Source organism: Abramis brama (genome assembly GCF_963993115.1).
Source record: "Abramis brama genome assembly, chromosome: 22".
Taxonomy (NCBI): domain Eukaryota; kingdom Metazoa; phylum Chordata; class Actinopteri; order Cypriniformes; family Leuciscidae; genus Abramis; species Abramis brama.
Genome location: NC_139984.1, coordinates 34,160,405 through 34,184,456, shown reverse-complemented (window position 1 = coordinate 34,184,456; position 24,052 = coordinate 34,160,405). Strand labels below are relative to the sequence as shown.

General features: G+C 37.6%; 2 protein-coding genes and 1 long non-coding RNA gene across 4 annotated transcripts; 1 reads left to right on the top strand and 2 right to left on the bottom strand.

Annotated features, from left to right (window-relative positions):
* Positions 1–181: 181 nt before the first annotated feature.
* On the bottom strand, positions 182–2,371 carry LOC311073763 (uncharacterized protein). Of its 2 annotated transcripts, none has more exons than XM_084099707.1 (3): positions 2,309–2,371; positions 1,192–1,663; positions 182–1,036 (listed from the first exon to the last, which is right to left on the bottom strand). In XM_084099707.1, coding segments are annotated over exons 1-3 (522 nt in total). In that variant the 5' UTR covers positions 2,357–2,371; the 3' UTR covers positions 182–1,034. The 2 variants fall into 2 exon arrangements, with proteins under 2 accessions (XP_083955833.1, XP_083955832.1); XM_084099706.1 differs by having other exon boundaries at positions 1,205–1,663.
* Positions 950–7,541, top strand: LOC311073764. The gene is made up of 3 exons (XR_014604210.1): positions 950–1,069; positions 7,120–7,160; positions 7,404–7,541. It is a non-coding gene; the product is annotated as an uncharacterized lncRNA (long non-coding RNA).
* LOC311073762 (C-type mannose receptor 2-like) lies at positions 7,316–22,754 on the bottom strand. The gene is made up of 5 exons (XM_084099705.1): positions 22,677–22,754; positions 21,944–21,982; positions 13,053–13,439; positions 12,469–12,819; positions 7,316–7,727 (listed from the first exon to the last, which is right to left on the bottom strand). The coding sequence occupies exons 2-5, from the start codon at positions 21,978–21,980 to the stop codon at positions 7,372–7,374; spliced, it is 1,131 nt and encodes a 376-aa protein (XP_083955831.1). The 5' UTR covers positions 21,981–21,982; positions 22,677–22,754; the 3' UTR covers positions 7,316–7,371.
* Between the last annotated feature and the right edge of the window lie 1,298 nt (positions 22,755–24,052).

The window sequence follows — 24,052 nt, the reverse complement described above, 5'->3', positions numbered from 1 at the left end:
AGTTTTATAGATTTATCTATATAAATAAATTGCATATTATGGATATATGGATAATAACAGACATTTGCTGGTTTTACCCAAACGAACAGACCACTGCAACTCTGAAAGAAGTTTAGCTGTAAATTCCTAAAGTAATATCTAATCAGCGTATTTTAGTCAGAATAAACACAAAACAAGGACAGTCTGATGAAACGTTTTATTTACATTTAAAAAGAAACCGTTGGAACGGGCGCACAAGGCGCATGCGCAAACAGCGCCTCGAGTCTCGAGCACGCAAGGAGAGGAGTTTCTGAGGTAAGAAATATTTGCTTCACGCTTAATTAAACTAGTACTTTTATATAATCAAATAATGCCTAATTTGATCCTAAATCAGTGACGTTTTGGATAAAGAACATTATTATGAAATAGCCGTTAAAATATCACTGTAGTGCCGTGTTTAATTTCTGACAGGAATGAAAACGAGGATGAGGGAAAAGTTCAGTTTGTTCAACGCGGTAATTGTTGAGATAAACTTTCATTAGACAAAATGTCTATAAAACAGCTTTGAAAGTTGTGAGTTTTGAAAATTAAATGTGATATTAGACCATTGTGCTGTGTGTGCCAATGTGCATAAAAATTAATGACATATGATATTCCCTGACTATAAGGCCTATTAAAACGGTATATGCGAAAAATAGATTACATTGAAAGTAATTAAAAAAAAAACAGAATGACAAAGTGAATATTAAATTATAATTTCAGTTTAGTCATGGTAATCTGTAATATATTTAAAATATGTTGTAAAATTGTAGTTTATTTACACTTGACATTTTAGTTATTTCCACTTTAATGCGGTTCTTTTTTCTGATCTGATTCATCAGATTCATGAGGTGAGTATGAATTATTTCTTACAGTCTGTATTTACATGCGAGTTGAATATGAAATTGCAATAATTTTCTTCTTTGACTTCAGGATCAGCGATCATGATCTTCTTCACGGTGGCCGTGTCATTCAGGATGTCTTCCTGTGAGAGCTCCGCCCATCATGATGTCATATCCTGTGGGAGAGACGAGAGGGATTCGATTTTGAGGTTGCAGCGCTATGTTAGTGTTATTGTAATATTGTTACAGTAATATTTCAGTTATTTTCAGCTGAATCAGCACAGACGTTCAGATGAAAATGAGCCAGAATATTCCTGTATGAAATCATTACACGAGTGACTGACGTCTGTCGATGAAATCTTCTCAATCGCTGGTTCTTCATCTCCGTTGGTCTCGTCTTCACTCTCTTCATCACCACCGTCACTTTCCTCACAGTCTCCTTCCTCACTGCAATCTTCCTCTTCCTCATTTTCTCCTTTCTTTTGTTCTTCATCCTCGCTCTCTCCATCTCCCTCTTCCTCATCATCTTCATCTTCCTTTGCTTTATTTTCCTCATTTTCCGTGCCTCCCTTCTCTTCTCCCTCTTCCTCGTTTTCTTTCACTCCTTCTTCCCCCTCTCCATTTCCTCCTTCATCTTCTCCTTCCTCTTCATCCTCATTTCCTTCTTCCTCATCTTCGTCTCCTCCTTCATTCTCATTTCCTTCATCCTCATTTCCTTCTTCCTCATCTTCTCCTCCTTCCTCATTTCCTTCATCCTCTTCATCCTCTGCTTTCTTCTCGTTGCTGTTTCCCTCGGAGTCGCTCTGAAAACCATCAGAAACTCAGATTTGTGTGATGATTTTATTCAAATCTACACAAAAAAAATCTACATTTATGATTTATGTATTTGAATTGCTTATAGAATTTTCATTCATTTGGATTACACGGTTTAACATAAACTAATTAAACTTAATGTGATTCATATTTGTCAGTCATACATCAAGAGGTCAGATTTCTGCACTCAAAAAACGGCATAGTTTATTTGCATTGATTTGATTTAATTAATCAAAATCATTAATTAAAAAAAACAAAACAAATTATTGTATTTTCAAAATGCATTTATTTAAATTCTTTCAAATCAGCATAAACCTGTTCAATTAAATATATTCCGTTTAAAAGTAGAAACAGTTAAAATATGACTAGCTGTGGAACAAGCAATATTCAATTAGTTCAAAATGTCTGATATTGAAACAAACTGGATTTATCGATGATGAATATATAAAGTTGATTATTGTGCATTTAAAACACATTCAGTTTGTTAATACTATTACAGAAATCTGTACAGTTTTATTTATGTATGACTGAAAAATATGCATCACTTTAAGTTTATTAGTTTGTTAAAACTGTAAAACAAATTGTATATATATTTCAAATACATATGTTTTCATGTTCTGATGTTTGTTTCATACCCCGTTGTCTTCTGAACTCTCTGATCGCGTTACTCTCCGTCGCTGCATCTAATTAGTTGTAGAATGAGAAAAATTGTTTATTTAGCAACACATGCTGATTTCCCCCTCAAATATCAATAATGTAAAAGTAGAGACGAATGTATGGGGGGAATCTCACACAAAAATATCTGTCATATTTCATATCTGTCAACATATAAAATATGTTTTACCACTTTTATTGAATTATTTTTCTAGATTATTAACTCTAAATTATATTTACTGTGAGTGGAAAACATAAATATCTATGTAAATAATCCTTTTCAGAGACAATGATTTTTAGTGTAAAATACAACAAATTCTACCATAATTTAAACTTTTTATTATTACTTTTTTTTTTTTCACATTACACTATTGAGAATTTAAAAAGCAAATGTGCTTAACTGTAATGAAAACAATGTATTCTGTTATTTATTTTCTTTTGGTTTTTCATGTGAAATATGACCTGAGCATTTCTTGACAGTTTTTGTGATGATAAAATATATAAACTAAATAAGATAAATAAATAAGATGATAAACTGATGATAAAATATTTCTGATATTAGACTTCAAACAGCAAATCATTTCCTGGAAGAAAGTAAAATGTGCAGGAACACTTACAGGCAGCGCGTGTCCGAAGACCAGAAGACACAAAACCAGCAAAGCGATCTTCATTCTTAAAGTCACTGTACGAACAATGAAAGCAATTAATGATGAGTCTTCATTTGCAGGAAAAACCCAGTAAATCAGGAGATTCAGTCTTACCTGTGATCGAACTCGTGAAGTCGAAGCGATAAGTTAGTGAAACACAGAAGATTGTGAGCTGAAGTTTCTCTACGGATCTCCTCAAACACACACAGTATTTAAACGAGCGTCCCGACATGCTGAACCAATCAGGAGAGCGCGGGGGCCGTCGGGCCAGACACTGCGTGATTTAATGAAAATAACGGAGCCGCTATAAAGATCTAATTGTGTAGCAGTGAGCGTCACCACTGGCTTTGAAATGGTAGACATGACACGAGTGTGTGTGTGTGTTTGTGTGTCTTTGTACCTAGTTAAACATGTTTTAGGGAAATATTTGTACCCAGAAGTGAGCTAAACCTGACGTACGCTTCTTTTGGGGATGGCCTTGCTGGTAAAAACAACACAAAGATACAGTAAAAAAAAAAAAAAAAATTAAGGCTGGGCAAAAAATAGATTTTTCGATTAATTGTTTTTTTATGTGGTCGATTAAATATCAGTTCTCAAAAGCCACGAATCAATATTTTTTTCCATATGTATTTCCGCAAAAATTTAACAAAATCTGATTGACGTTAATCTTATTACTAGTCTTCTCCACTAGATGTCATCCTGTCCAGTGTGTGTGTGAGAGAGAGTGCGTGTGTGTGAGAGAGAGTGCGTGTGTGAGTGTGAGTGTGAGTTTTGTGAGAGAGAGTGCGTGTGTGTGTGAGAGAGAGTGCGTGTGTGTGTGTGTGTGAGTTTTGTGAGTCTCCAGCCACAGATGAACTAGATATGCTCATGACCTTTTTCCTTGTGTAAATTTAGCTTGTTTCAGGACACAGATATGAATTTTAATTATAAAGATGTTTAATATAGACATTTTAATTTCCCCTGTGAAACAATCGCAGTATTTTTGAATCAGACTTTATTGGGCAGATTTATTTGAAAGTGAGATCTTCAGGAAGTGTGGGCGCTTCTGATCTCGTGAAGTGCAGATATTTCTCCATCACACTCACATTTCCAGACGTCGTGAACGCGCGCCTCGTGAACTCTGCACTGATGATGTTGACGTAATGTGGCGGGAGAACGCGCCAAAACACGCCACAGGAAACCGTAAAAATGTGCCGTGACCTTCATTTGCATCTGAAACACTTATGTGGATAATGAACAGTCGAGCTTTGTACAGACACATGTTTTGTTCAGGAAAAAAGACAAAAGAAAAAAGATTTGAAACTGAAGCCTGTGTTTTATCACCATTAAGTTATTTTCAGGATTCTCAACCCTAAACTTTGAGTAGAAAAAGTTGAATATATATAGATGAAAATGATCCAGTCTAAAGACTACGATTGTCACTGTGAATACTAATTCTGCCATAATTGTTGACTACTCTACAAATTTTTTACTTAACAATAAACTCAATATTACAATATTGAGAATTTAAGGCGAGACACTACAGGTGAATAGGGTAATTTTTTAACTAGCAGATATCACCATGAAACTTTCCCAGTTGATTACCTTCATTAAGATGAGAAAAAAATGTATTACAAGTTTTCTGTAATTTAATGTTTAAATATGCAAATTAGGCATCTAATTAAATATGCACTAATTTGCATATATTTAAAAAAAAACGAAATCTGAGTATTGAATAAAGGGTTAAAAATTATTTTTTTCATTGTGTTCACATATTAGATGGGGGAAAAAATTACAGAGGGATTTATGGATATCTACTTTTGTTATCCTGTAAATCAGAATATACTGTCAATAGCCTTAAAAAATGATTTTCGCCATGTTTTTTGGAATAAAATGTTATATAAATCAGGCTAGGAATAATATATTTACAAATCCCTCTGTAAATGTCTTCATAATATAACTAAGTACAAGACTGGAAAGTTTAGTGTGTATAGGTGCTACTGAAGTGGAGATTTCAGAGAGAAAAGTCATTTTGAGAAAACGGGCTTTAAAGATTTATCATCAGCCAATGAGATTGCGCGTTCAGCCCTTTCACTTTCACGATTGGTTGCTGATAAAAAGGAAATGACCATATTTGGATCCGACAGCATTGTACAGGAGAGAGAGAGCTGTCCAGCGGCGTGTGTGATGACGGAGCAGCGGGAGGATTAAGAACGACAACTTTTGTTGAATTTATGAGAAATCTACAGACGCAAACAGACACAGTGTAGTTAAAATACACTGGGATATTTTGGGGATATTTAATTTTATTCTATCAATCAATAAATTCCACTAGAAACAAACTTTGTTGTATTATTTTATTTTAATACTGTGAAGCTGCTTTGATACAATCTGTATTGTGAAAAGCGCTATACAAATATACTTGATTTGATTTGATTTAAAATAAAGACCTAAATGTGTATTTCGGACTTTTTTCACCACAAGTCTGAAAGAAGCCATGATATTGAAGACAAATATCCAAAAATCTCAAAATTGAACAACACAAACAAACAATGTTTTTGCCTGCCGTGTCTCGCCTTAAGGAGTGAATGTGCTTAATTGTAATGAAAATAATGTCTCAATGCTAAAAAAATAACTGTTTTTAATACAAAAAAAAGAAAAAGATTTTTGCATGGGTAAAATTTGTGTAAAAAAAACAATTCTCATATTTGTAATGTGAGAAAGATAAAACATCAGATTCACATGAGATGACAGTCAGACAAAATACATCAATGTCAAATTAAGCTTCTTCCAAAGCTTTATTTTCTCAGAAAGGAGAACAGAATAAAAACCACCACAGAAATCCCCTGATATTCAGAAATATATTTACATACAGATGTTTATAAGGGTAATTATACAGCCCAAATGAATGGGTAGTTGATGGATAATTATAAATAGAAAGGAAGTACATTATTCAGACACTTAAAATATCTAAATATCTTTCAAAACAAGTGGCATCTGTGTTCAGGTTATGCTCGAGCAATACTAGCACTTCTCTGAGTCACTGTGAATTATATTATCCTTAATTTTAGTGGATCTGTGAAGTCAGTGTTCCTCAAGTTCACACATTGCTTCAAGTTTTCCAACCAGAAATTGTCCAACACGTTTTTTTTTTCGTTGTTTCATATTACAATCTTTTTTTGATTGTGTTTGTGCTGCATTTCTTTAAAATAAATGCCACTTGTTTTGGTATTTGTATATATAACTCAAAAACAATTTTGGCACCATTGCATATATGTGTAGGTCCTTTAAAGAGGTCATGATATGGATTAATATATGTATTTTAGTATGTTCCTTGAGGTTCACTTATACCAATTATTTTCAACCCTCTGTCTGAAATGATCAGGTTTAAAGGCTCCTTTAAGGCTTTGGTAAACGCCCACTGTTATGATTGGCTAACGTCACTGCATAGGAAACATATCAACACACACTCACTCGCTATTGAAAACATTATCCAAATAATCCATAAGCATTATAAAATCATTTAATAAAGTCACCCACCATAAAAACAGGCCATTTTTGGAGCTTTATTAAACAAATGCAGGATGTTTTAATGGTACAAAGACCTCTTATATGTCAAAAGACCGAGGCAAATTTAATTTGTCAAAAAACAAAAAAGTATCTAAGGACAATATTTTAATAACATTTTAACCTTCCCCAGTTGATTTAAATGTTTATGCTGATGTTCTTCAGAAGTATAAATATTCCATGACATCTTTCAATCAATATAAGATCGTCACATTGATCTTGTTTAAAATTCCATCACTTTTTCTGTCAACATAGTAAACAAACTAAAGCAAAGGCTGTTTAGTTGCATATGTTTATTTTTGCAATAATTTTAAATGGAGTTTGCAGCACATATCAAGCCCACAAAAAAAAGAAAATCACCATTAATGACGTTATTTTTAAGATTATCTCTTTGATTTTCATTGTAAAGTACTAAATTTACAGTTATAGGGTACTCTACAACATTTTTGCATAACAATAATTAAAATTATATTTTTAAATGTGCTTAATTGTAACTGTTTAAATGTTTTCTTTAGGCAAAATATGATTTCGGAACGGGGGAAAAATATAATAAATATGATTTTTGCACTTTCTCACATTGTCACCTGTGCACTTTTCAGATCTGTTGGAAATAATCCATAATGATGAAGAAAGTTGGATTGTAAGTAAACTCAGTGTGCATGTATCATATATTATTATAATGATAAAACTTGCCACAAAAGTAAATGTAAGTGTTAATTACGAAATAATATGTTCTAAATGATATATATATATATATATATATATTGATCTCAGAAAAGTGAAGGTTATATAGACTTTAAATTAAGTTAATTTGGCTTGATTGAATCTTCATAAACCGTTACTCGAATCTCTCACTTGGTGCAGATGAAGTTGTTTGTCTCAGTTTCAGGAAGGCTGATCCAGCGCTGGTTGCTGGTCTGAATGGCTCCGGATCTCACTGTCGGAAAGCAGTCCTCCTCCCCGGTGCCGTTACCCGGAGCCCACTGCTCATAGCACAGGGTCTGACCGCTGACCCAGAACCAGAGGCCGAGCACGCAGGAGTGACGGAGACCCAGCCACACGTGAGCGGTGGAGGCCATCGAGTTCACGTTCTCCACCCGAAGCTGGATCTCCTCAGAGTCCACCGACACCAGGTCCATGTCTTCATCTCTGCAGTATCTCAGAGCTCCTGTCCACGTCAGATTCTGTCTGATCAGAACCAGTTTATCTGCAACACAAACAGATCAAGGAACAAAAACAATCACTATTCACTAACTATTAACTGCAACTTTTGCTTATACACTCACCTAAAGGATTATTAGGAACACCATACTAATACTGTGTTTGACCCCCTTTCGCCTTCAGAACTGCCTTAATTCTACGTGGCATTGATTCAACAAGGTGCTGAAAGCATTCTTTAGAAATGTTGGCCCATATTGATAGGATAGCATCTTGCAGTTGATGGAGATTTGTGGGATGCACATCCAGGGCACGAAGCTCCCGTTCCACCACATCCCAAAGATGCTCTATTGGGTTGAGATCTGGTGACTGTGGGGGCCATTTTAGTACAGTGAACTCATTGTCATGTTCAAGAAACCAGTTTGAAATGATTCGAGCTTTGTGACATGGTGCATTATCCTGCTGGAAGTAGCCATCAGAGGATGGGTACATGGTGGTCATAAAGGGATGGACATGGTCAGAAACAATGCTCAGGTAGGCCGTGGCATTTAAACGATGCCCAATTGGCACTAAGGGGCCTAAAGTGTGCCAAGAAAACATCCCCCACACCTAGGCATGTGCCGGTATCACATTTTCATGCTGCGATTAATTGAGTGATCTTTTATCACGGTATACGGTATTATCACGATATTTTAATTGCACATGAGAAACAGATGGATTGGGGGGGATGTAAAAAAATAAATAAAACTTGCATCACAAGGTGTAATTGTGATTGTCAAAACATTTGGTAACTAAACTGAATTTTATTAAGTTTAGTGACAACATGTTACAATGATTACATGGTACAATGACTGGTAGGCTACTGTTTGTATTGCTTAACACAAATTTAATTATTTCAATTCAATACTTGGGATTTGATTTAAATCTTGATTCAATATTGACTAATTTTGGATAAATATTAGGAAGGCTACAGTAGATAGCCCACATGTTTTGTTTTTTTTTTCATGAAAAAAAAAATCTCACATAATGCTATGTAACCATATAGAGCCCTATCAGCTGGTATTATTAAAGGTTACAAATAACTAATTAAATCAAATATAATGTGGTTTTCATTATAATAACAATTATGTAATGACACAAGTAAAAATATAATAAATATGTAAAAAAGTGCAGTGCACATATTCAGCAAAATACTCCTCTTTATCTATTTGTTTTAGTAATCTAACATGCTGCTGGTCATTAAATGGTTTAAATGTAACGTTCTGTGACACAATTGTTCTCCTGTTTCATATCAAAAGTAACCTGCTCTGTCTTGTTTGACGGTCTTCGTGTCCTCTTTGCTCCGCGATTTTTCTCTGCGTGAGAAAACGGATGTGTGGCGTGAGCGTGTGAAGAGTCTCGCGCTGAATGCGTCGAGTCGGCAGCTCTGCTTTTAGAAGCGGGATGGATCCGGATAGATCGGCGGCGGCGTTCCTCCTTCCACCATGCTGCTTCTCCATGTGAGGACTGTTTACATTAGACTAGAAGTGCGCACCGGCCGCATGCTTATACACGTGGCGATTGTTTACATCAGAGTGCGCACGTGTTTCGCGCAGCATATACGCAGTGTTTGTTTAAGCGGTTGATGGAAAATAAGCTATAATGCGCGTTCTAAAAATCTAAATTCGGATCTATTATTTTTCACGGTATTTTGAAGTGCCCGCGATAACAGTATCGTGCATATTCATTACCGCGATTTATCGCATTACCGAATACCGGCACATGTCTACCCACACCATTACACCACCACCACCAGCCTGCACGGTGGTAACAAGGCATGATGGATCCATGTTCTCATTCTGTTTACGCCAAATTCTGACTCTACCATCTGAATGTCTCAACAGAAATCGAGACTCATCAGACCAGGCAACATTTTTCCAGTCTTCAACTGTCCAATTTTGGTGAGCTTGTGCAAATTGTAGCCTCTTTTTCCTATTTGTAGTGGAGATGAGTGGTACCCGGTGGGGTCTTCTGCTGTTGTAGCCCATCCGCCTCAAGGTTGTGCGTGTTGTGGCTTCACAAATGCTTTGCTGCATACCTCGGTTGTAACGAGTGGTTATTTCAGTCAAAGTTGCTCTTCTATCAGCTTGAATCAGTCGGCCCATTCTCCTCTGACCTCTAGCATCAACAAGGCATTTTCGCCCACAGGACTGCCGCATACTGGATGTTTTTCCCTTTTCACACCATTCTTTGTAAACCGTAGAAATGGTTGTGCGTGAAAATCCCAGTAACTGAGCAGATTGTGAAATACTCAGACCGGCCCGTCTGGCACCAACAACCATGCCACGCTCAAAATTGCTTAAATCACCTTTCTTTCCCATTCTGACATTCAGTTTGGAGTTCAGGAGATTGTCTTGACCAGGACCACACCCCTTAATGCATTGAAGCAACTGCCATGTGATTGGTTGATTAGATAATTGCATTAATGAGAAATTGAACAGGTGTTCCTAATAATCCTTTAGGTGAGTGTGTATACTCATATTTACTGCTTATTAATACAACCCCAAATCAGAAAAAGTTGGGACACTGTACAAATTGTGAATAAAAACAGAATGCAATGATGTGGAAGTTTCAAATTTCAATATTTTATTCAGAATACAACATAGATGACATATCAAATGTTTAAACTGATAAAATGTATAATTTTAAGGGAAAAATAAGTTGATTTTAAATTTCATGGCATCAACACATCTCAAAAAAGTTGGGACAAGGCCATGTTTACCACTGTGTGGCATCCCCTCTTCTTTTTATAACAGTCTGCAAACATCTGGGGACTGAGGAGACAAGTTGCTCAAGTTTAGGAATAGGAATGTTGTCCCATTCTTGTCTAAAACAGGCTTCTAGTTGCTCAACTGTCTTAGGTCTTCTTTGTTGCATCTTCCTCTTTATGATGCACCAAATGTTTTCTATGGGTGAAAGATCTGGACTGCAGGCTGGCCATTTCAGGGCCCGGATCCTTCTTCTACGCAGCCATGATATTGTAATTGATGCAGTATATGGTCTGGCATTGTCATGTTGGAAAATACAAGGTCTTCCCGTCTGGATGGGAGCATATGTTGTTCTAGAGCTTGAATATACCTTTCAGCATTGATGGTGCCTTTCCAGATGTGTAAGCTGCCCATGCCACACGCTCTCATGCAACCCCATACCATCAGAGATGCAGGCTTCTGAACTGAGCGCTGATAACAACTTGGGTTGTCCTTGTCCTCTTTAGTCCGGATGACATGGCGTCCCAGTTTTCCAAAAAGAACTTCAAATTTTGACTCGTCTGAGCACAGAACAGTTTTCCAATATTCCACAGTCCATTTTTAATGAGCCTTGGCCCAGAGAAAACGCCTGCGCTTCTGGATCCTGTTTAGATATGGCTTTTTTTTTTACCTATAGAGTTTTAGCCGGCAACGGCGAATGGCACGGTGGATTGTGTTCACCGACAATGTTTTCTGGAAGTATTCCTGAGCCCATGTTGTGATTTCCATTACAGTAGCCTTCCTGTAGTGATGCAGTAGCCGTCTAAGGACCCGAAGATCACGGGCATCCAGTATGGTTTTCCGGCCTCGACCCTTAAGCACAGAGATTGCTCCAGATTCTCTGAATCTTTGGATGATATTATGCACTGTAGATGATGATAACTTCAAACTCTTTGCAATTTTTCTCTGAGAAACTCCTTTCTGATATTGCTCCACTATTTCTCGCCGCAGCATTGGGGGAATTGGTGATCCTCTGCCCATCTTGACTTCTGAGAGACACTGACACTCTGAGAGGCTCTTTTTATACCCAATCATGTTGGCAATTGACCTAATAAGTTGCAAATTGGTCCTCCAGCTGTTCCTTATATGTACATTTAACTTTTCCGGCCTCTTATTGCTACCTGTCCCAACTTTTTTGGAATGTGTTGCTCTCATGAAATCCAAAATGAGCCAATATTTGGCATGACATTTCAAAATGTCTCACTTTCAACATTTGATATGTTATCTATATTCTATTGTGAATAAAATATAAGTTTATGAGATTTGTAAATTATTCCATTCCTTTTTTACTCACAATTTGTACAGTGTCCCAACTTTTTCTGATTTGGGGTTGTAGTTAGAAAGGTAGTTGTTAGGTTTAGGAATTGGGTGGATCAAGGGATGTAGAATATGGTCATGCTGAATAATGCATTAATATGTGCTAATAAACAGTGAATATCCTAGTAATATGATGATCATAAGCTGCTAGTTTATAGTGAGAATTAGACCCTAAACTAAAGTGTTGCCACAAAAACATTAAACATTTTTAGTTAAACAACAATCCTCCCAGAAATGTAAATTCTGTCATTGTTTACTTGCACTCGTGTCGTTCCAAACCCATAAGACTTTAGTTTATCTTCATATTTTAACGAAACCTGGCGCTGATTGCATAAACATAACCATGATGTTAAGACAGTGTCTTAAGTTTTTTTAAGTCTAGCACACGCTAGAACAAACCTGATTGGTTCTTTTGCATCATGTGATGCACGTTGGAGCTTCTGTTTGTATGTGAATGAAAGCCTAAATGAACTCTGTTCGTCATATAATGTGATCGTATCTCTTCACACTCCACTCAGTTCATATGGATTTGTTTGGAAATATCCACTATAATTAATAACCCAGTCAGAAATGTGTGATTAGTGTTGGGTTAAAGTTGTAGTGCACTCGTTCTCTGATTAGAGTTTCTGTTTCACATGTAGAGTTGCCTTTGTTCAGATGATTGTGTGTGTGAGAGCGTCTCCTTACCGTCATAACACAGAAAGCGATGAGATGCTTTACAATCATCATCCGCCCATCGTCCTTGGTGGTCTTTGATATCAATCACGGTGCAGGCATCATCACTTCCAGATGGATTGTCAGGTTGACCAGCTAGCCAGTGTGTGAATGTGGAGGTGCTGTTATCTGACCAAACCCAGAGTCTGTTCAGACCGATCCAGGCCGATTCAGGTGGAGTTAGGTTGTGTATTATGTTCTTAATCTCATTATTCTCACTCTCATTCCTCACACTGGCCAGATCTGTGTGATACTGTCTACAATAACTCTGAGCTTCAGTCCAAGTCTTTGTCACATTTATAGGGACGAATCCTTTACTGCTGGCTTTAAAAGATAAAGACATTGTCTAATATTGTGAAATGTAAGAGAAATAAAACACAAGAAAATATTTAAGGACAAAGAAACAAGAACATAAGGACAAAAAGACAAATTCACTAAATGCAATTATGGTTCATCATTCAAAACTAAAAGTGTTTTTTATTAGTATTGTACATGAAAACACTCAATATGGTCTTTTAACACATTTCAGTGTGTTGTGATCTTACAGCTGAACTCACCATTATAGCAGATGAATTGCCTCATTGAACTACAGGCTATATCATGCCATTGTCCATCAGTGTTCATATAAGCACAGTCTCCATCTCCTTGTGGTTGTGCTGGTGTTGTTTCCCAGTTCCTGTACTGAGACTCGTTTGCTGTGTAGAACGTGGAGTTATTCAGAGACCATATCCATGTGTTTGTGCTCCTCAGCCCAATCCAGACAGGGTTAGCATTAGAGTTCACACTCTTTATGACCCGCTCTGTGTCGTCCTGATCTTGTGTGTCGGTGACTGTGGCCAGATCTGTGTATTTCCCTCTGCAGTGTTTCTGAGCTTCAGTCCAACTCTTTCTCTCATTCACAAAGTGATACTGACGCAAAGCGCCTGCAGACAAACTGACCACGGCTGAGAAGAGAGAATTCACACAGATCTCAAGACTCACATCTCACCTTCTGATCGATGACAGACATTTATGGCAGTAAAATAATGACAAATGTTTTTGAAACAAAAAAGCTTGTTGAATTGCACTACTTGAAGAAAATATGCATTGCATTAGCCTAGCCCTGCTTGCATTTTAATGCAGTGTATTTTTAGGCCTATTTTTATGGGCTGAAATTCAACATGGTTGTATATTTCAGCTGTGAATATTTCAATTCAAAATATTTCACACACGTTTTCACTATTAAAAATTCAATAATCCATATTCACCTTTCAGATATCCCTTCCAAAATGTTAATTCTGTATAAAAATTAGGGATGCACCGATCCACATTTTTTCACTTCCGATCCGATCCCGATACCTGAATTTGGATATCGGCCGATACCGATACTATTCCGATACCAGAGTTGTGTTTGCTTTAATATTATTATTATCATTATTGTTTATTTTATATGATGCTGAAATAAACTTCTCTCAACAGGCAAGTAAGTTATGATATGTAACGTTACGTATGTATGCATGTATCAGGGATGTGATTTTTCCGGATTAATCCGGAATTCCGGATTTTCCGACCTGAAAATGTGACCTACGTGAATCATGCAGATCTGTAAAAAAAATATCTCACAGCCGTCACCATGGTAACCTGGGACGGAACCACAATCGCCGTCCCCGCGCAACAGGGCCACACCGGGCGTTTTTTTCACGTCAGTTTGGGTGACAAATTCATCTGAAGCCTATTTCATAGGTTAATGTGAGGGACAGAAGTCTATTTACATCATTAAAGTTTACGAAAACTCGTTTTCCCTCCTCTGCGGCTGTCATTCTCCATTCAGTATTCAAACAGCGCGCGCGCCTCTTCCGGTTACAGCAGCATACATGCACGGCAAAACTCTCCAATATGATCACATTACATTATAATGCTTGATCTGTAGAGAAAAGGCTGTGGATTTGCATAAAATGACTTTATTTTGTTGGAGTTTGTTGCTGTTTTTAAACGACTCGCTACCGTGTGCCTGTTAGATCACACACATCACAAGGACTATGAATCGGCATCAAACGCACAATAACTGGAATTTAAAACTGTGAAGAAACAAATGATCAATAAACTGTTGGACAGATAGACACTAGGATTTGTGCGCTCGACATTTCTTCGCTTTGTGCCATGAACTTTTAAATGCGCACTTGTGCAGCGCAGCGCTGCACACTGTCACTCCATGTTGCTTTGAGCACATCATTCTGCGCCCGCGATGCGCATACGCGCTTTGTGCGCTCTGTTTTGAAGCGTTTCATATTTTCATGGTTTCGCGCACTGAAAGATTATATTTTCCTGCTTTTTTGTCCTTAGCCAATCACATGCCTGATGTATGCAGGGCTCTACAGTGCGCCCATTTCACTCGCACATGCGAGTAAATATTTCGGCGTGCGAACGTGAAAAAATATTTGGGCGCACTCGTGCGAGTGACACAGCATTTTTCTATAGAAACAGCTGCAAATACATCATCATGAGCGTCAGTTTGGTTTGAAATGTGCTGGGTACAATGACGCATTCATTTTTTTCTCTCTCTTTCGCGCAGGTTATGTTTTGAAAGACGATGTCCTGTAGCTCAGGCACTTTTCAACAGGCCCACCCAAAACTTTCAAAAAAAAAAAAAAAACTTTTACTATAGCCTATTCGAATTTTGTCAATAATTATAATAAAAAATCGCCAATAAGCTCATAATTTGTGCTAAAATAGTGTTTAGTTTAAAAAAAAAACATTTTAAAAAGCTGGTTATATTTTGATGTTTCTGCGCAAGTTCAGCAGACAGTGAGGTTCAGGTTTGTTCTGATCAGAGCTCGTGAGTGGAGAGCGCATTTCTGAATATTCTGCTCCGCTCGTTCATTCCGCAGGGTCGCTGGCTCAACCCAGATGTCCTGTTGCCTGGTTCGAAATCGAAAATATGTGGAATAAGGGCTGCTTCCGACTCAAAGTTTTTTTTCTAGTCGACTAGTAGGCTAGTTGTTTATTTAAGTCATTCGTGGACAAATCGCCCCTTTATATTAATTTAATTACTTATAGCCTACAGGATAATGAGCGTTTACGTATAGCCGCACTCAAGCGCACGACCGCACGCATAAAGCTTGCCACAAAGAACCGGTAAAAGTAATGATTATGAATGCGTCTAAATGTGTCTAAATACGCTGTGAATGTGAATGTGCATTATACGCTGAGTTTCGGTTCATTTATGAGACGAACTCCAGTTCACTCGCCGGCGCCTCCATGTCGTGATTCTGCTATATTTACTTATTAAATCCAGGCAATTGGTTCATGAAACATTGATTAAAATTAAGATATAATTAATACAAAACGAAATTCAATTTAAAGAAAGGCAGCTGTTCTGTTTGAGGTCTCTGTGAAAGTTTTAAAGCAGTCTTTTAGTGCCGCTTTCAGAGCGCTCATGCACGTCCGTAACCGAGAACTGACACGTTGTTTTTTTTAAAAAGTTAAAAGTGGTGGGTACAAAATGACGAAATCTGGTGGGTACGCGTCCCCCCCGTCCCCCCCGAAATCGACGCCTATGAATGAGGAGGGGCAGAGTAGGACACTATATTACCGGGAGATCAGTTATTTAGGCCTAAATCTTCAGTATTATGATAATGATAACTATAATGATAAACTTATACAACAAAAATGACTGTGCCCCCAAATATTTGTCTGTGCTCCTAAATTTTTTTATTTAGGCGCACCAGTGCTCCTTGTTCAAAAAGTAAGTGTAGAGCCCTGATGTATGTCCCAAAAGGCAACTTGAGGTAAGTAACGTTATAAAGTCAGAAAAGGAAGTCAGAAAAACAGGAAATCCTGTTAACAGTAAAACAAATCCCATTCTGAAAACAAATATGCAACTGTAAGGGTTTCAAATTGATTGGCATGTCAATATTTATTACATTCCCAAAATGTCAAATACTTGAGTCTTGAAATATAAGAAAAGTGAAAGTGTAACGTTAAACATCTTACACACACACTATCTGAAGGGTAATCCTCGCTCCCCAGATAGCAAGCACAGTCGGGCCGATTCCGGCTGAAATGCGTCACTGTTGGCTCACTGTCGGCACCGGTGAACAGATAATGGGCCAGATCCGTGCCGACTGTGCATAACACATCTGGCTGATTTACGGCTTTTTCTGTATGGGCCAGCCTCGGCTGAAAGCAGTTGTACTTGTGTCAGGTCCATACTCGGTATAGCTGTGTGTATTTACAATCGGCCCGACGCCGCCCGAGTTAGTTTTGTCACAAGCGGGCCACTACTACAATTAAGGAACTCAGCCGCTTGAAAAAAGGTTTTGGCGGTTAACATACTCGGTATAGCTGTGTGTATTTACAATCGGCCCGAGTTAGTTTTGTCACAAGCGGGCCACTACTACAATTAAGGAACTCAGCCGCTTGAAAAAAGGTTTTGGCGGTTAATTTAAATCCTGAGGAAGATCCTGCAGACACAGACCAACGTTTTCGAGAGGAATCATTCATCTGAAAAAACGAGTAAGTAATTTAATTCATTTATTGTTCTAGTGCTGTTTGATGTATTAATTGTCAAGATAAATATAGTTTTGTTTTATATCTAACGTTAGATCAGATGTTTACGATGATAATACGTTAACGTTAGAATCCATTCGGTCCCGGAGAGAGTGTTGATGAGAAGGCCTAACGTTACGGTCTCTTTTTAGAATAAATGTGAGTCTTTTTTTATTAGAAATACTGCTGTTCTGTATCCAGTGCACTGTGATTTTGGCTAATGAAATGATATTGAGTTATACCGGTATTCTTGTGCTCAAATTTAGTCAGCCAATTCGTCTTCTTCAACGAGTGATTAGTTAGTTCATAGGAGTCGAATCATAGGAGTCGGACTAACGTTACGCTTTCGGCGCCATAGTTCTCTATACAGGCGACTCTTTCTGATTTGATTCACTAACCTCTCAAAAGAGTCATTTATTTGTGATTCGAACTACACTGACCACAGTGTACAACTTACACCCGCGGAGACGTGTAGGCTATCTGAAATAAAAAAAAAAGATTTATTTGCTTTTAACACTGCTGTGGGGAACTCCGAAATGGAAAAGCGTTGTAAGATACAAGAGAAGCTGCAAAATAAGTGCAGCTTCTTAATTCATTGTCTTTGGCACGTCTTGTGTTCTTGAATGTAGCGTAATCTGCGTTAGCATTTTAGAGTTAAATAAAAATGTAAAGCAGGCTATATATCACTGTGTAATGTTATTAAAATGGTAGTTCTTCTTAACATTTTACTGCAGAGGGGATTACTATGATTATGATCGAACATCTGAACGCACTGTTTGGAATCTGACCCAACACTTTTTACAGATATTTTTGTAACACTACAATAAGGTTTCATTCGTTAATATAAGTTTAACTACATTAGTTAAGATGGACTAAGAATGCACAATACTTAAGCATTTATTAATTTTAGTTCATTTTCATTTTAACATTTGCTAATGCATTATTAAAATCAAAATTTGTATTTGTTAACATTAGTTAATGCACAGTGAACTCATTTTTATTATAATTTTTTATTGTATTTTTATTAGCTAATGTTAACAAAGACTGGAACAAATGTATTGTTCATTGGTAATGTTAGTTAACACATTAACTAGCCTAATTTTAACAATTGAGACCTTATTGTAAAGTGTTACCTATATTTTAAACTGCTGTGTGAACTCTGGCAACAACATTTGTTAAACCTATGTGCTTAAACTAATGCTTAAGATTTAATATTGACCTCACAATATCTATTCCTTTATTTAAAAGATGCAGTTCAGAGAAACCCTTACAGCTAATGCTGCTGAGATGGAGGTCGAGGGATCATGACCTGGCAGCAGATCGAGGGGCAGACATAAGATAAGTTTAAATCTATTTAAAAACACACACCTCTTTAACCTAGCATAAACATAACATTTCTAAAATTCACATCTGTTAAAGGATTGTTAGGCTGCATAAATTTGGTCAACCAGAACCAGAAACACTTCCCATAACACTGAATGTACTTGGTACATCGTAAGAAGAATGGCATCTATGCTAATGTTAGTCTCTCTGTCTCAGTCTTATCCCAAGGTTACTGTAGTCAGCCGGATCTAGGCCATATCCAGACCAGATGATGGACCTGGACCCTCAGATGGCCACAACAGCCCTGAATGCCAGACGAGAACATCACAACTAGACGAGACCTAGACACAAACACTGTGAAGACCCCTTTGACACAACAGTCCTCGGCACAGTCATCGGATCAGATCCACGAGAACCAGACCAGTCCTCCGCACAGACCCAACGGCCAGCTTCAACTTTTATTGTACAAATATCTATTGTACAAGTTCTCAAATTCACATCTACATGCTCTCGAGTTTTGCTACTCTTTTACCTTGATGTAATCTTTTCCAATCTTCAAGCAAAAGGAGCTGAATAAAATACTCTAAATGATATCAATCCACAATCTGACTTGTGAAGCGACCTGAATCCTAACACACACCATGTTCGTTGTTTGACCAGAGGAGAACTGCCCCCCTGACTAAGCCTGTTTTTCTTTCTCCATTCTGTCACTGATGGAGTTTGGGTTCTTGGCTTCTTGCCACTGTCGCCTCTGGCTTGCTTAGTTGGGGACACTTCTTAATAATATTGATCTGCCTGCATTGACACCATTATATGAGAACTGAACTGAGCTGGACGATGACATCACTGTTTTCTGCAGAGCTGCTTAATAATGAAAATGAACTCTTTTTATAATTGATATACTTTATACAGTTATTGAATAGAACTGAATCAACACTGAACTGAATTCAGCTGAACAATGACACTATTTTCTTTTTAGAGCAGCTTTACAGCCAAATTGAACTGTTTGCATCATTGATCATGTTCCTGTTTAACCCTGTAAAGCTGCTTTGAAACAGTCATTACTGTATATAGCGCTAGATATTTAATGGTGACTTGACATTTGCAAAAGGAATTTATTTAGTTTTAAAGAGTGAAAGATAGTTTGTGTGTGAAAGAGTGATGTTTTTATTTTAATCATATACAGTAAATATAATTTACTTGTTATTTTGTAGTTTACATATTGTGTTGTAAATAAATGTTAATAGTGTATTTGTTCATTGTTAATACAGGTTTATATTAAAGTGTATTAGTTAATTTTATAATAAAAACCCTTAATCTTTTTAAATGGTTGAATTTGTGTTTCACTGCCACTGTTTCACAGTTTCTGGGCCACATCTGGCCCGGGGACCCAGCCGACTCTCAGCCAGATCTGTCTTACAGTGCCTGGGCCAGACCTGGGCCATATCAATAAATAAGAGTCATTTTACAGGGTGTGGGCCACATCTGGGCCAGAGGAAGTTGTTTAAGTCCGTTTTCAGTGTGTTGGGCCAGTTTTGGGCCGGGGACCCAGCCAGAACTGGGCCAGAATTGAAGCAAGGATGAGGCCCAGAGGTGGGCCAGACAAATTTTGCTACGTGGGTCCGATGCGGTAACGTTAACTCTCTCGATGAATGCTCGATCAACATCAGCATCTTGCAAACAGACAAGCGGATTTTGCCTCAGACGCTCGTCAATTTCGCTTCAAACTTTTGCTTTTTATGCGCGTCAATTTTTCTCTGGACACGCGAATGGATTCAAAATATTCAAGCATCCAACTAGACGCGAATTTGACGCGCTATTCGCGTTTGGTGTGAACGCACAGTAACGTGGTGCTTTTTTAAATGTTTGATTGCGTTCGTTGTGTTGTACGACGCGAGGCTAGGGAGCTTCAAAGAGCTCTGAATTACAGCTTTGCAAACATTGCATTTCGCTGTCTTGCTCTGCGGTGTTTCCAGTGTGAAGTATTTCCACACAGCGGACGGTGTTGGCTAGCCGCAAACTGCGGAATGGATTTCTTGAGCGGGGGCGTGTCTCATAACTCTGTGTCTCATTGAGCCGCGCCTCCGTTCGGGAAATCCATTCCGCAGTTTGCAGCCAGCTAGCAGACTCGCCGGCGGGAATCACTTTTGGAGTAATTTAAGCAGAATTTGCTGTAAATGGTTAGCCTGGGTAGGAGCTTTATTCACGCTGCTAGGCAGCCTGGACACCATGGACCAGATTTTCCCCTCAAAAAGGGAACCAATCACAGAACGGGAAGGGAGCAGCAAGACGATGACAATGTCTATGCGACACACCAAAGCAGTTTGTTTCTATGTATCTATGGATCCAACATGGCATCAGACATGTGGTTCCCAGACCACGTCTCAATGAGACGAGGTCTGACGTTAGCCAGGCTAGTAAATGGTCTTTCCCATCTATAATATAAGTGATTACATGCTTGATAAATGAAACACAATACCTTTTTATGCAAGTGCTTAAAGGCCTTATATATTTGCTGCTCACAGCTATATTTCTAATTGAATTTAATTTGAATGTTAAAATTTGACATAAAAGGTGATGCGTACATCTAACAAATTTAGGTTAAAAATGCCCTTTATACAGGTAAAAATGCCCCTTAATAAAAAAAGTTAATTTCTGTCACTTCTGTGAACTGACGCTGCAACGCATTCTCATCCTTGGACGTCACATACTGACCCTTGTGACATTTCGTCTACATCGAACGCACATGGCACCCTTTAGCGTCAATATGACACGCACAGGATATGGGTAGGTTTAGTTCTGGGGTAGGTTTAGGGTTAGACCGCTAGGAGGCGCCTTCTGGCTCATATCTATCTGCGTCTCATATTGACGATAAAGGGTGCCATGTGCGTTTGATGCAGACGAAATGTCAACAGCGTCAGTACTATGACGCCCATCGCAGGGAATATGAATAATATGAATGTGTTTGTGAGTCAGCTGTCCACAACAGGCCAAAACCAGCCACAATACCAGCACAAAAACACTCTCAGCAACACATCATCTCATTATTCTTATCAACAATATATATTTGTGAATATTGCACACCTCTAATGTACAGTGTTATTTTTTATTTCTTCAGGCCTTAAAAAGTCTTAAATATCCTTAAGTTTGACTTTAAAAAATGTGTAGCAGCCGTGGATGCATAAAGGGGGCTTTATTTCAAACTATTTTCATTTGCAAAATAGACCAAAAAAAGATACAGTTAAAATCCCTTTATATTAACTATTTATTGAACTAATAAAATCAACATCACATTTGCAATCGTTCTGATATTCTGTTTTGCTCGTGTGATGTTGCTCACTATAAATATTAAAAACAAGAACTCAATCAGGGGCATTTCTGTGCCCATATCTCCAAGTTTGGTGGCATTTTTATTATTTTGGTGTTTTTGCCCCAAACTCCTCTCATTTCTCCTCTAAATATTTTCATTTAATTTACCGGCATAGAAATAGCAGCAGTTTGACCTGTTTCACGAAAACACAAAGTTCAATCAAGTGTCCGTCTCACACAACACTAGAGCACTAGAACTAGTGAAGCTCTGCATGAAACACTCACTCACCTGAGAGCAGAAGAGACGTCAGTGTGATTCTCTCCATTCCTGAGGGAAAGGCAGAAAACAGACTCAATAAACCAGCTTCATTTGCTCTGAAGTGCAACAGCTCAAGTTCGTACAGAATCCAGAACTTCAGCACATGTCATTCCTACTTGATCATTGCTGATTAGCTTCCGCATCAATTATAAACACACATGAAGCTCCTAAAGCTGATGCGTGTCAGTTCAGTCTTACAGAACAGCTTTATGCTGCACGTTTCCGCTTTAAACCCTTCAGAATTAAACTCATAGACAGAGAGATCTGTAATTGCAGTGCTGTTCTACAGTGTATTACTGTAAATGCATTTTTATTATTTAAATTTTATTTTATGCTCTTATTGTTTTATTTTATGCTCTTATTTATTTTATTTTTATTTTTTTTCAGTGATCCCACAGAAGAACCTTTTTTGGTTCCTCAAAGAGCCTTTCATTCATCAGTTCTTAAAATAACCATGTTTTCTTAGTGTGTAAAACATTTTAAGAATCTAAAGAACTTTTTTCCGCTATAAAGAACCTTTTGTGCAATGGAAAAGATTATATGGATGTTAAAGATTCTTCATGGATCCATCAATGTCAATAAAGAAGCTTTAGTTTTGAGTAAATAATACAACCGAGCATAATTTAATACAAACACAGCTAAATCAATCCTGTTGTAATCAGTGTAAAGTTAAAACAACAGTAACTGTCTTAAACTCTCTTACCTGTCGATGTTGAGATTTCTGTGCGATTGTGTGTGTGTGTGTTTCTCTGTCAGGACAGACTGATATAATGGATCATCTCCTCCTTTCTTGACCAAAGGCGATTTACTGACCCGTAAGTGTGTGTTGTCTATTTAATGTTGTGTGAGTGTGTGTAAGAGAGAGAGAGATAGAGAGTGTGTGTGTGTGTGTGTGTGTGTGTGTGTGTGTGTGTGTGTGTGTGTGTACTCTGTACTGGTTAATTTTGAGATGTTGGGCTATTTGGATTTTCATAAAGTGTTCTTTCAGACTATTGGGGAAAAGAGCACAAGTATATTTTTATTCAAATCACCTTTATTTATAAAGCGCTTTATTCAATATAGATTATGTCAGTAGTGTGACAGTGATAACAGGGAAATGATGCACTGAAGCAAACAGCTCTAAAAGAAAACAGTGTCATCATTCAGCTGAGTCGGTGTCATTTGAATTTTTTATTCACACATTAACTTTTTATTTGTACAGTACATGTTCTTTACTTGTTTGATGCAGATAATAGTCATGAGTGTCTCACTGTCCCTCAGGGATGAAAGTTCACATGCGGTTTAGATTAAATTAGTGATGCGGAAAAAATCACAATCTAACCAGGAATCCAGGAGCGGTTTTCAGGTAATTTGCAAAATCATGTTATTGTGAGTGTTGTGTCTCTTTATTTCTGACAAATTATGAAACGAGTTCAATTCAGCTATAAAGCAGCAATGTGCTATCTGTTACAGAGACTCAGACAGGATGATAGAACTGAACCCAGAACAGTTTATTGAACAATACTGATGTTGATGGAACGGCAGCACTGAGGAGAACAGGTACAGTAAATGTGCAGGGAAGTGGTGAGCATGAAATGGTGACGTTGAGTCTTAAACTGAAGAGTAATAGTGTAAACTGGAAGTCTTTGGGTTGATGATGGAGAATATTGGAGACTGGAGAACGAAGGGTATAATAAACAACTGCTTTATTTGCATCACTGTTGCTATGATGTCACAGCAGCATTCAGTTGCAGTGAAGTGTCTTTGTGCTGCTTGACAATCATGCAAATATGAGACAGCAGCACATCATTTATAGTCAGATTATATTCCAGTGATCTACATGCAAAATGTTTCCAGTAAGATGATGTCAAAAGTACAGTAAATATGCATTTACTTGAGACGCAAAATTATTTAAGATGTTAAGTCTTTTTGATCAAAATGAAGTGAGTTTATGCTTAAAACAAGAACAAATATCTGCCGATGGGGTCATAAAAATCGAAGGGAAAACGAGATTAATTTTCTGGCCGCATTGATAGATATTTGTTCTTGCTTAAACCATAAACAAGCTTAATTTTGATAACATTTTTTCATTAAAAAGAC